Genomic DNA, 12,310 nt, shown 5'->3' with positions numbered 1-12,310 from the left:
AAAAATAGACTCACGGGCCCGATCGCCCGGGTTTATTAGTCAGGGTTCTTCCTTCCCTCTAGTTCAGGTATCTGGACCGCCAGACTCGCGAGCCTGAACGCCCGATTTGGTTCGAAGTTTTCTCTCCGTTTCGGATGTCTGGACCGCCAGACTCACGAGCCCGAACGCCCGGTTTGTGCGGAGTTTTCTCTCCGGTGCTGATGCCCTAAGCTAACGAGCCGCACGCACGGGTTTATTAGTCAGGGTTCTTCCTTCCCTCTAGTTCAGATATCTGGACAGCCAGACTCACGAGCCCGAACGCCCGGTTTGATCGGAGTTTTCTCTCCGTTTCGGATGTCCGGACCGCCAGACTCGCGAGCCCGAACGCCCGGTTTGTGCGGAGTTTTCTCTCCGGTGCAGATGCCTTCAGGCTAACGAGCTGCACACCCGAGTTTGGTATTGGGGTTCTTCCTCCCCTAGCAATAGGTTGCTTGCCCACGAAGTCAAGCTCTCGAGCCCTCGTCCGGGTTTGATAACGGAGTTTCCAATCTCCGGAATAGGTTGTTCAAAGCTGACGAGCCCACTAGCCCGGGTTTTTGCAGTGGGTTTTCCTTCCCCTCGTCGGGTTGTCTGGAAACCTCCCAGACTAACGAGTCCGATACCCGGGTTTTTACAATGGGTTTTCCGTCCCCTCGTTGGGTGCCTGGAAAATAGACTAACAGCCCTCATCGCCACGGGTTTCTATGGGTGTCCTTCCCTTGTTTGATAGCCTCCCAAAGGCGAGGCTAACGAGCCCAAACGCCCGCGCTGCAGGGTTCTTCGTGCCACTCGAGAGCAGCCCCCTAGACCCTTAATGCTTCAAGAGGCAGCTACCCATCTTGAAGCATGTGTTGGTCGCTCTTAGTAGCCACTCTCCTCGGTTAACGCTCGAACTTGGAATCCTGAGATTCCAAGTCGAGTCCATCCCCTTGGATCATTGTAGCCATCAAGCTTCTGCACCACGACAAGGTGGCGACCATCCGCAGAAGAGGTAATTTTCACCTGAGCTTGGCGACGCAACCCAAGGTCAAACTGATAAAGCTAATAAATAGTTTTAAATCTTACAACTTTTATCTACAACATTTTTCTTCTAAAACTTATATTTATTATTTATTATTATTTTTATTTCTTTTTATTTTTTATATTTTTAGCCGGCGGGGGTTTCGGCCCCTGGCAGGTTCTACCATGCCGGAGTGGTCCGTACTGAGGGACTGGACCAGAAGCACCCGACTGGGCTGGGTGACCAGCCTGGTCCTGGACCAGAATGGTCACAGAGCGGGTGAGAGGGGATCACCACCCCTGAAGGCATTGCACGCCGGTGTTCCGGCAGCCGACAGGGATGACCTCCGCTACACTCGCTCCAGGAAGGGGACCTCTCTCTCCGAGGCATTGCACGCCGGTGCTCCGGCAGCCAAAGAGAGAGAACCCTTTCCTCCTGACTCGGTTGGACCGTTATGGTTAGACCGGGGTGGAGGGACGTACCTGCACCCAGGACTCCACCCTATGGGGATCCTCCCCCCATGGGCCTGGGTGACGGAGGGGTACTCCGAGCCGCTCGGACGTTTCCGAGATCGGGGTCGGGATACCCTCGATGCGTCCTAGGAGGACCCCTCTCTCTGAGACATTGCACGCCGGTGCTCCGGCAGCCGAAGGGAGAGAGGATCTCTTTCCCTCATCCGTCACGGTCACGACTGTGCGGAGGGAGAATCCCACACCCGGGTCTGCACACCATGGGATTATTCCCATGGTACCTGGGGGTGGAGAGGTGTCCCGGGCCGCACGGACTTATTCCGAGGTCGGGGTCGGGGCACCCTTGGGTGATGAGAGGAGAGGACCCCACCTTCGCTGAAGGTGGATCTCCCCGACTTCCCTCACCTGTTCGACTTCGGTCGGGCGGACAGAGGAACCCACACCCGGGTCTGCACACCATAGGGATACCCCGGATACCCCATGGTACCCGGGGAGTGAAGGGGTGTCTCGGGCCGCTCGGACGTATTCCGAGGTCAGGGTCGAGACACCCTCAAGCGCAATTTAGAGGAATCACTCCCGGAGGCATTGCACGCCGGTGTTCCGGCAGCCAAAGGGGATGATCCTCTCCCTCATCCGTCCCGGCGGGTGGAGGGAGGTACCCACACCCGCGTCTGCACACCATGAGGGGTTTGGAACCCCTCACGGTACCCGGCGGGTGGAGGGATGCTCCGGGCCGCTGGGAAATATTCCGAGGCAGGGCTGGGGCCCCTGTGTGCTGTGCCCGAGAGAATCGCATCAGCCTAAAGCGGACCGTCGGGCGGCGCGAGCACGCTGGCTGCCATGGGGGAGACGTTCCCGGTGAGGTACGACACCGATAAACTACCTCCTTCCATGGGGTCCCCCGCGTGGCGGCGCTCTGCACGGTGCCCACATCGTCGGAGGTGTGGGACCCCCGAAAGCGGTCTGGCCACCAGAAATGGTGGTCAAGGCGCGTGTAGGGGGCGGGAAGCCTGTGCCGACGATGACACATTCCGTCGGCCCGTGCCATATGGTACTTCTCTGGGGGAACCCCGAGGCTCCCCCTTTCCGAGGGAATGCGGGCATGCCCGGGCACCGGAGCCGTGCAGAGTGGTGGGTTTGAAACCAGAATGAGCGAACATTTTACTTCTAAAAACTACCTCACGGATACGGATCATGGCATACAGACCCTGGCAAGGCAAACGGACACTCGAGAAGCGGAGACCCATGGTGGTCCTGCTGGGAAGGAGGCAGGAGACATTGATACCGATGTGGAAATGGTCATGGATGACCAGCCAGGTCCGAGTCACCGAGGAAGGCCGGAAGGGCTTCGCAGTGCCAGCAGGTGTGGCGCTGCGGAAACCTCCAAAAATGGACTGATTTCGAAGATGCCCAGTAACAGGAGGAGAATCGTGTCTTCCTCTGAAGGAGATTATGGCTCCTCGGAGGAAAATGATAAATAGGACATCCCCAGGAAACCCGACGGGGAAGTAGATGAGGAGGCATTTGCGAAGAAGCTAAGACCTCGAGGAAGACCTGAAACGACGGGGCAGTACAAAAATAAGAAGGCCTTCTTAGCTCAAAGGAAAATCTTTGAGCAGAAGATGAGGGAAGAGGCTCTTCTAAAAGGTCTGCTAGACCATCCAAAAGAAGAGTTCTGGGATTGCTCCAACAACCGCAAATACCGTGCGGAGTTACACAGGGTTACGGAGCAAATGGAGGATGCCCCGTTCAGAGATATCACTGCCTCGGTGATGGAGGCAGCGACAAAAATACTGGGATTCTCGGTTCGCTCTAAGAACTTAAAGGGCACTCACGTTAAGGTGCTACGAGACGCCTCAGCGGCCATTGCAACGGGTGTCACTTTGATGGCACAACGTATGGCGTCCTGTCAATGCGGGGAGAGCGAGGACGTCTTGGAGGAACTAAGAGCTGAAAACAAGCAGCTCCGCATCGAACAGGGTGAGATGAGGAAAAGGATGGAGGAGTTGGAGAGAGCACTTAGGAATATAAAGGAAGCATCTCCTTCAAAGGAGATATCCTCCTCGCCTCCGGTGCAGGGAAGGGGCGTGCGGAGTATAAGGGAGGTACCACCATCAATGGCGATATCCTCCCTGCCTCTGACACGGGAAAACAGACAACAGAGTATAAAGGGGGCATCGTCGTCAACGGCGATAGCCCCCTCGCCCATGGTGCCTGCTAGGGAAAAGGAAAAGAATGCGGGGTCCAGAAGTAGGTGCATCATGCCCCATAGGTAGACTTGGAAGAAGAAGGGGAAATGAGTCCGGTGGGGTGCACCGATGAGGTGCAAAAGGGACAGATAAAACACCCTGTCCAGCCTGGGAAAGAAGTGTCCAAAAAGGGTAGTAGACCTGGCACAACGATAAGGGAAATCATTCCCTTAGACGTAAAGGTCAGGCTCGAGAAAATGGCCGTGCCAGGGCAAGCAAAGGAACCATGGAGGAGAAAATCACCTCTATGGTTCACAAGGCGATGGAAACGTGGGCATCGCGAAAAGAGACAACGCACCTGACATCCAGCAATGATGCCCAAGGGGGAGGTAACCAGAAGAAGGGAAAGAAGAAGAAGGGCATGGTAGGTCAGGATCAGGGTAAACAGGGACCAATGAGGAAGAGGGAGCAGTGGCCTCAACTTCGGGTCCCTTCTTCCCTGATTGAAGAACCTCGCCGCTGCCCCAGAAGGAGGGAAAAGGAATGGGTGACAAGGAAACTTGGGTCCAGGTTGTAAAGCGCAACAAGAAACCTAAAGTGGAGAAGAGGGAGGAGAATAAGAAGAATGAAACGGAATCTGGGAAGAGAATGGGGACAGATGGGACGGGTGATAAAAAACCTAAGAAACCTAGACGCAAGGTCCCAAGCACTGCGGCGGTATCAATCACCACCAGAGACGGAAAATATAAGGAGATCTTGGCGGAGGCAAAGAAGAGGATAAACATCGATGAGATGGGGATCACTAGAATTAGGACAAGGCAGGGTGCTACAGGAGCCCTAATTTTAGAGATCCCAGGAGAAGAAAAGGACACCAAGGCTAACCTATTTGCCGCAAAGTTAAGGGGAGTTTTGGAAGATAAGGCGAGAGTGAATCGGCCTCAGAAGCTTGGGGGGGTCAGACTCCGAGGGTTGGAAATATCCACCACCGAGGAAGAGGTGGCGGAATGCATTGCTAGGGAAAGGGGATGCTTGGCCTCGGAGATTCAGACGGGAAAAATTAGGACCACTACAGCCACGGTTTCCGTTCACTTTGGGCCTCTTATGGCGGCGAAAAAGATCGCCGAGAAGGGGCAAATATCTATGGGATAAACCCGTGTCAGGACAGAGCTGCTGGACGCAAGGCCCCTCCAATGCTATAAATGCCTAGAGAGGGGCCATGTCCAGTAGAACTGTAAAAGCAACCTGGACAGGCGTGGCAATTGCTATAGGTGCGGGGAACAGGGTCATCTGGCCGGGGACTGCACCGCCCCCGCTAATTGTCAGATATGTGCGGAGGTGGGGCAGTCCTCTGGGCATAGAATGGGTGGCCCTGCGTGTCACCCACCAAAAGGGAAGAGAAGGCAGGGGGGACAACAGGCAGGTGGGTGCATCCGCACCGAAGCCACCCGAACCTGCAGTCCCACCTTTGATGGAAAAAGAAGAAAGGGAGAAGAAGTCCCCTTCTCCTCCTCCACCATCTGTGCAACCCCCTACTCCTGTCGATGTTCAGCTGGAAGGGGGGAGATGGAGGTGGAGAGAAGGGCGAAGAAGAAGGTACGCCCTCTCACGGACAGCGGGAGTGAAGGAGCGGAGGAGCCAGCTGAAAAATTGGTAATCCAATCAGAATAATGGCTACACGGCTCCTTCAATCCAACCTGCACCGCGCTCGGCAGGCGATTGCTCTTTTTGAGCATACCATGGCTGAGCGCGGTGCAGGTCTAGAAGTGGCGGCGGAGCCCTATAAAGTCCCCAACAACCATCCAAGATGGTTCGAGGACCAATTGGGCTCCGTCGCCATAGTATGGAGGGCGAATGATAATTCGCCTCCCGCTGAACTAGTGGAAAGCGGGAGTCACTTTGTCGTGGCCAGGTGGGGGGCCCTGATCGTGGTCGGGGTCTACCTCCCCCCAACAAAGAGCCTGGGCCTACCTAGTTTTGGGTCCAGTCTCGACGATATAGAGAGGGCCGTAGCACGGTACCTCCCTGGACCTGTCATCATCGCTGGGGACTTTAATGCGAAGTCATTATTGTGGGGTTCCCGGCGGGGTGACAGGCGGGGGGAGGTAGTGGAGGAATGGGCCGCGGGCCTGGACTTGCACCTATTAAACGTAGGGAACGAGCCAACGTTCGTAGGGCCGCAGGGGGATATCTATAATAGACCTCACCTGGGATACCCCTGCGGCCTTGAGACGGGTGCAGTCCTGGAGGGTGGCGGACGATTTAGAATCTCTATCAGATCATTTATTGATCGAAGTAAAGCTGCCCGTCACCCTCAATGGCCTGCGGCCACAGCGCAATGATGAACCCCGACCAGGGAGATGGGCCTTGAGCAAACTGAACAGAGAATCTCTGGAGTTAGCTTTGGAGGTTGCCACCTGGCCACGGCAAAAGGAGGGGCAGGATTTCGACTCTGAGGTATCAGACTTTATGGAAATCGTTGCACATGCGTGCAACGAGTCCATGCCCAGAGTTGAGTCCTGCCCCAAAAGGTCCGCCTGGTAGTGGACCAACCATATTGCGGAGTTACGGCAAAGGACGGTCCACCTCAGGCGGATCTTCAGAAGGCACCGGAACAATCCGCATCAAAACCCCGAGGCCACCCAGGCCGCCCGTATCGAATATTGCAGAGCCGCAATCACACTGCGGGAAGCGATAGGGGCAGCCAAGGGAAGGGGGTGGGACACGCTCCTCCTCTCGTTGGATGCGAATCCGTGGGGGCGTCCGTATAAAATGGTTATGAAGAAGCTCAAACCATGGGCGCCCCCGTTAACGGTGACGCTGGATCCCCGGTTCTTAGAGCGGGTCATGGGGGCCCTTTTCCCGTTTCGGGAGGGGCTCTCTGTGACCCCATATAGAATCCCTACCCCCAAAGAACAAGGGGAGGTACCGAGGGTCACCGAGGAGGAGGTGGCCGGGGCCATCGAGGGGGTCAAGAGCAATAAAGCTCCTGGACCCGATGGTATCCCCAGCCGAATCCTTACCCTGGCCTCGGGGTATATATGCGAAAGGCTCTCGTGTATATTCATGAGAGCCTTGAGGGAAAGGCGGTTCCCTCCAGTCTGGGGGAGGGCCAACGTGATCCTCCTCCGTAAAGAGGGCAAGCCGGAGGATTCCCCCTCCGCGTACTGGCCCATATGCCTCCTCGACGAGGCGGGCAAAGTCTTTGTGAGGATAATTGCGGCCCGCCTCAAGAGGCATATGTCCCGGGAAGGGCCGAACCTCAGTGACGGCCAATTCGGCTTCCGAGAGGGGAGATCGACGATAGACGCGATCGAGCGTCTCAGACTCCTCTCGGGGGCCATTGTGGAGAAGGGCGGGATGGCGGTGGCGGTGTCGTTAGACATCGCCAACGCGTTCAACACCCTGCCCTGGGGTAAGGTGTTAGAGGCCATGCGTACGCATGTCGGCTTTCCGCCTTACCTCACGGCCGTCATTGGGGAGTACTTCCGGGGTCAGCGTCTCTGCTGGACTGACGCCGACAGCAAGGTGCGCGAAAGGGGGATGTATTGCGGGGTTCCACAGGGGTCCGTGTTAGGCCCGCTCCTGTGGAACCTCGGATACGACACAATCCTCCGTGCTGTCCTCCCCCCCGGCTGTGACATGATTTGTTACGCGGATGATACACTCATCCTAGCCGGGGGGAGAGACTGGAGGGATGCCATCAATAAGGCGAACCTGGCGGTGGCGATCGCCGTGGGCTCAATCAGGAATCTGGGTCTGGTGATGGCGGAGAGGAAAACGGAGGCCATTTTCCTCCATGGCAAGAGAGCCAAGCCACCCCAGGTCCAGATCAAAGTAGGAACGCTCAGGGTTTCGATAGAGGCCTAGATGAAATATCTGGGCCTCACCCTGGACAGCACTTGGTGCTTCAAGAAACATATAGGCCGCCTGGTCCCCCGACTCAAGTCAATCTCGGCGAGATTGGGCAGACTTATGTCCAACATCGGGGGACCGGGGCAAAAGGCCCGTCGCCTCCACGTGGGAGTGTTAAACTCGGTCGCGCTCTATGGAGCGCCAGTATGGGCCGAGGCCCTGGCCGTCAACCGACAAATGGGCGCGCAGTTGCGCAAAGCGCATAGAGTGTTGGCGGTCAGGGTCATCAGATGGTATAAAACTATATCCCACGTGGCGGCGACGGCTCTGGCGAGCATGCCCCCCCTGGAGCTCCAGACATTAATATACAAGAGAATGTACTTTGGAAAGAGGGAGCTCCAGGGGAGGGTAAGGGAAGACGAGGCGCTCGCCAGAGCTATAAAGGATATGAAGCACCAAACTCCTCCATAGATGGCAAAGGATGCTGGTGCACGCCAGGTACGGGAGGAGGGTCGTCGAGGCTGTCCAGCCCTGCCTACACGAGTGGATGGGCAGGAATTTCGGAACCCTGACGTTCAGGCTGACACAGGTGCTCACCGGGCACGGATGCTTCGGTGAGTACCTTTGTCGAATAGGGAAAGAGCCCACGACGAGATGTCACCACTGTGACTACGACCACGACTCCGCGCAACACACAGTCCAAGACTGCCCGGCATGGGCAGTGGAGCGCGGAGCCGTGGTCGGGGAACTGGGCCAGGATCTCTCATTCCCAACGGTGGTGAGGGCCATGTTGAAAGGTGAGAGGAAATGGCAATTATTCGCCTCCTTTTGTGAGACAGTAATGCTCCAAAAGGAGGCAGCGGAGGAAATCCGCCGGCAGGCGAAAGGAAGAGGGAAGAGCCAGAGGAGAAGGCAGCGCCACAGGGAGTGGCGAAGAAGTAGGAGCAGGAGCAGGGATGGGGTGAACTCGTCAGAGGAGGCACTGAGGGCCATGCTGAGGCAGCAACCTCAACCGCTTCCCCCTCCCCAAACTGCTCATCTCTCTGCAAGAGACAGAGGAAGGGCCCCCAAGAGGCGACGACTCGTGGGAGGGGGGCGGTGGTGCCGGAGTGTCCCCCCGTCCACTGGCGTGTCATCGGTGGCTGGGTGGGTGACGGGGAGGGGATCGGGACATCCGTCCTTAACCCCCAGCCGTGGTCCTCCAACCCCGGCTCCCAGTTTGGGGGCCGGATAACAGTAAGGGGGGGAGAGAGTGTCGGTGGCGTCGTCACCGGTTAAACACCTCTCCCCCCCTCAGCAGGGCCCTCCATAATGGTGGGCCTGCAGGAAGAGGTCTACAAGACCTTTCCCATCCCTCCTTTGGAGGTGGGAGTGCCCGGCGGCTAGGGGATCATTTTCCCCCGTAACCACCGGGCGGGAGGGTGGGGCATCGGGCGGGGATTCCCGATGTCCCAGCTATCCCTCCACACGTAGGGCCGGCTGAGGAGATGGATCAGCCGGTCGCACAACATGCATTGGCGGCGCCCCGACTGGCTGGGGACGGTGGTTGAAGCGCAGGCGTTGCCAGCTTCCCCCTTCCCAGCCGAAGAGGCGGGGCGTGAGGGGTGTAAAAAGGGGAGCGGCGGTCGAAGCAGGGGAGGGGAAACGAGCTCCGGCTCGCTTCCCCCTCCCCTGGAAGCGGCGGTTGAAGATGAGCCTTGGTTCGCTTCCCCCCTCCCTTTCCACCCCTCGGGGATCGACGATGGTCTCGGAGCCTCGATCAGCAGTTACATGGCTCCGGGGCCCCGATCCAAGTCCCTTCGCAGCGCCACCCGGGGAGGTTTTAGCCGGTAGGAGTCCGGCATAACCCTGACCCTTCCCCGAGGTTCAGGGTATCCATCATGGATTTCCTCCTCGTAAAAAAAAAAAAAAGAGGTGAAAATTACCTCGAATTTTTTATATATAATCCTACATCTTTTATTGCATATTCTTATAGTCCTCTTATTCAGACCCTTTCAAAATACTATAATTATATTCACTTTGGGTCAGCCGTTTCAAGGTTATCGAGGTTTTTATGATAAGATGTCTAGCCAACTAAGGTAAGATCGGCGGGTAATCCGACAAACGAAAGCAAGATTGGTGGTTGATCCAGGAAATGGGGGCAAGATCGCGGTGATTATAAGGATATCAAAATAAAAGTGATCCTTAATCAAGATGTGATAATGGGCCTAGCAAAGAGAAGCTGCTGGTGTTTGTATATTATAGTAAATGGCTTGATCATATATATATATATATATATGATATATGACACTGATCGAATCATCCGTGGCACTTGCAACAGCGGCCGAGCTGCACCGTGCGTGACGCGCTCGGTCCTAAAACAAGCTGTATCTTGAAAACTAAAAGTCTGCCCATTTTGATCTTGGAATCATTTTAAAGAGCAAGAATTCTACTTTTTTAAAGATATTTTCCAAGAAAATCAAAGATGTCTGAATTTGAGAAAAAACAATTTCTTTCTTATCCTTCAAAAATTTTAAATAAATTTAAATAAATTTTAATAAACTTAAATAAATTTTGACTTAAAAACAAAACTGATTTCATAGGATTAAAGGGCGCGAAAAGACCTTTAGAAATCACTCCTTGTTTTTGAAATTCGGAATGGTCTACTGGAACTTACCGGCGTTTGAAGTTGGACACAACGGCCCAAATGCTAAAACTTCAAGCCTCTGTTACTAGACAACCCGTTGGTCGTGAGTCAAACAATTTGGCAAAAAATCTTAGTTGTGATAGGACTACAATTTGTACAAATTTCAGCATAATCGTACAACTTTGAAAATTTGGGTGTATCACTTCATATGGAATGCCCCATATATGCATTCTATTTATTCAAGTTTTTCGAGTAGACAATATCCAAAAACTATTATGTACATAAGTACATATGTCTTTGCCGACAATTTATTTATAATACGGGAATAACCTCAAAATCCAAAATCATGCAAGTTCTATATAATTCTATACTTACTCATTAATTTATTGTATAACTCTGTTTCACTTGATAGAAGTTTTAACGAGAGCATGTCATTATTGACTTTGAAAGAAATGCTTAATTCTTTTGGTTGTCCCATAGTGATATTTACGTAAATGCATATATTTTCTTTCAATCCGAGGCGAATCGTTCTTATGCGCAATCATCAAGTCATGAGTGTTTCATTGGACGTGCAAAAAAACTTGCACTGTCGGTGAACTCGGGCAGTGTCGCCTCAACTCCACGAGTTCCTAGTGCGCACTCAATGTATCCCAATGAAAAACGCTATAAGTCAAAGTTGCCATACTTTTTGTGTACAAGCCGATAATTATCGCATTCAGAGAACGGAAGATTCGATGACTGAAGCTGTTCGAGAGGCTAGAAGAAGTGGTATTTCTGCTCGCAAGCTTACCAATGAAGAGGATATAGATGCAGAAGGAGTATTGTATGACACAGGCATTGTAGATTGACGGTTAGTTGAAAATATTTACTAGCTATATCTATATAAAACTTTAAACGCGTTTTTCTCGAAACGATGTTTTTCAAATCGGCGTGTCAGATTACTCTTACAATTTTCAGCGGACTGACTTGAAACTTTGCACAATTCTTCCCCGTGGTATAATCTAATGATGTACGTAGGACTTTTGCTGTAGCGTTGTTATTTTTTTTTAATGCACAATTTTATATACTTTTTTACCCTAACAAATTGACCTTTTTGTTAAAATGACCGCCATTTTCTTAAAAATCGAAATTTCGTAAAATCCCTACATACAGCATTAAAAAATATTGTTGTTAATAGGAACATTCTTTGGTTTTTTTTCTAGGAGCCTCGTACAGAGTGGAATTTGACACGCCGTCTAACGGTGTTCCTCCAAAGTAATGTATTTTGGCGCCACCTACAAGAAATTATTTTTGACTTTTTCAGTTTCAAAAAATGTGTAATTACAGATTAAAGTTAATTAATGAATGACTAAAACCGATTTTGTTTCTGCGCATTCTTTGTATGCAAAAAAAATTCATGAAAAACGCCTCCAAAATCGCAATCAAAGGTGGTATCCTGCCTTAAAATAGTTCTTTTCAAAACTTCATATTTAGCCTTGCGGCAGAAAATACGTCAGTCATTTCTTTCAGAAGTATTTGTAATAAGTGTTTCTCCGTGATCTACGATAGTATTTTGGAAAGCTCTCGAGATAAGCTACAAGATATGTAAAAATAAGGGGTTCTATATAAAATATTGAAATCGACATTCACGTGACTTTCAAATGACTATTCAAGGTCAAACCAATAACACCATCTTATGTCTCCCTTGATACCATACAACTTTAATCTGAAACATTCTTTTCAGAAACGCTTAGTTATCCAAAAATGCTTGATACGGGTGCGCTGATGCACCATGTATACTTGAAGTATACACTCTAAATACTTCCATTTAGGTTGGAATTGACTAAATATTACTTTCAAGGGTATAAGGAAGTGATTCCAGCCATTTTGGTCCAATTTTGAAAGGTGCCGAAAACAGGCCTTAAGGACCCTTCTCCTTTCATTAGAATCGGTGAATGACAATTGAGTAGTGTTACTTGTGAGTGTGGTGGTATGCGCACAATTTTCGGGGAGAATGAAAGTGTTCCGGGCCACGATTGCTATTAAACCATTTTTTTTCTATTTTCCCTCATATCAGAGAGTGAAAATGCACTGTCAATTTTTGGCACAAAGCGCTGAGACTGCCGGAAGCAATTATAATCTGTCTGAGTGTGGTAGTATGCGCACAATTTTCAGG

General features: G+C 52.2%; 1 protein-coding gene across 1 annotated transcript; it reads left to right on the top strand.

Moving 5' to 3' along the window:
- The first annotated feature begins 7,544 nt into the window (after positions 1-7,544).
- LOC105180887 (uncharacterized) lies at positions 7,545-9,611 on the top strand. The gene is made up of 3 exons (XM_025303563.1): positions 7,545-7,906; positions 8,001-8,326; positions 9,505-9,611. The coding sequence occupies exons 1-3, from the start codon at positions 7,545-7,547 to the stop codon at positions 9,609-9,611; spliced, it is 795 nt and encodes a 264-aa protein (XP_025159348.1).
- The last annotated feature ends 2,699 nt before the right edge of the window (positions 9,612-12,310 follow it).

Source organism: Harpegnathos saltator, unplaced genomic scaffold, assembly GCF_003227715.2.
Source record: "Harpegnathos saltator strain DR-91 unplaced genomic scaffold, Hsal_v8.6 scaffold556, whole genome shotgun sequence".
NCBI lineage: Eukaryota > Metazoa > Arthropoda > Insecta > Hymenoptera > Formicidae > Harpegnathos > Harpegnathos saltator.
The sequence above is the reverse complement of the archived record's forward strand: the minus strand, read 5'-3'. Positions and strand labels throughout refer to the sequence as shown.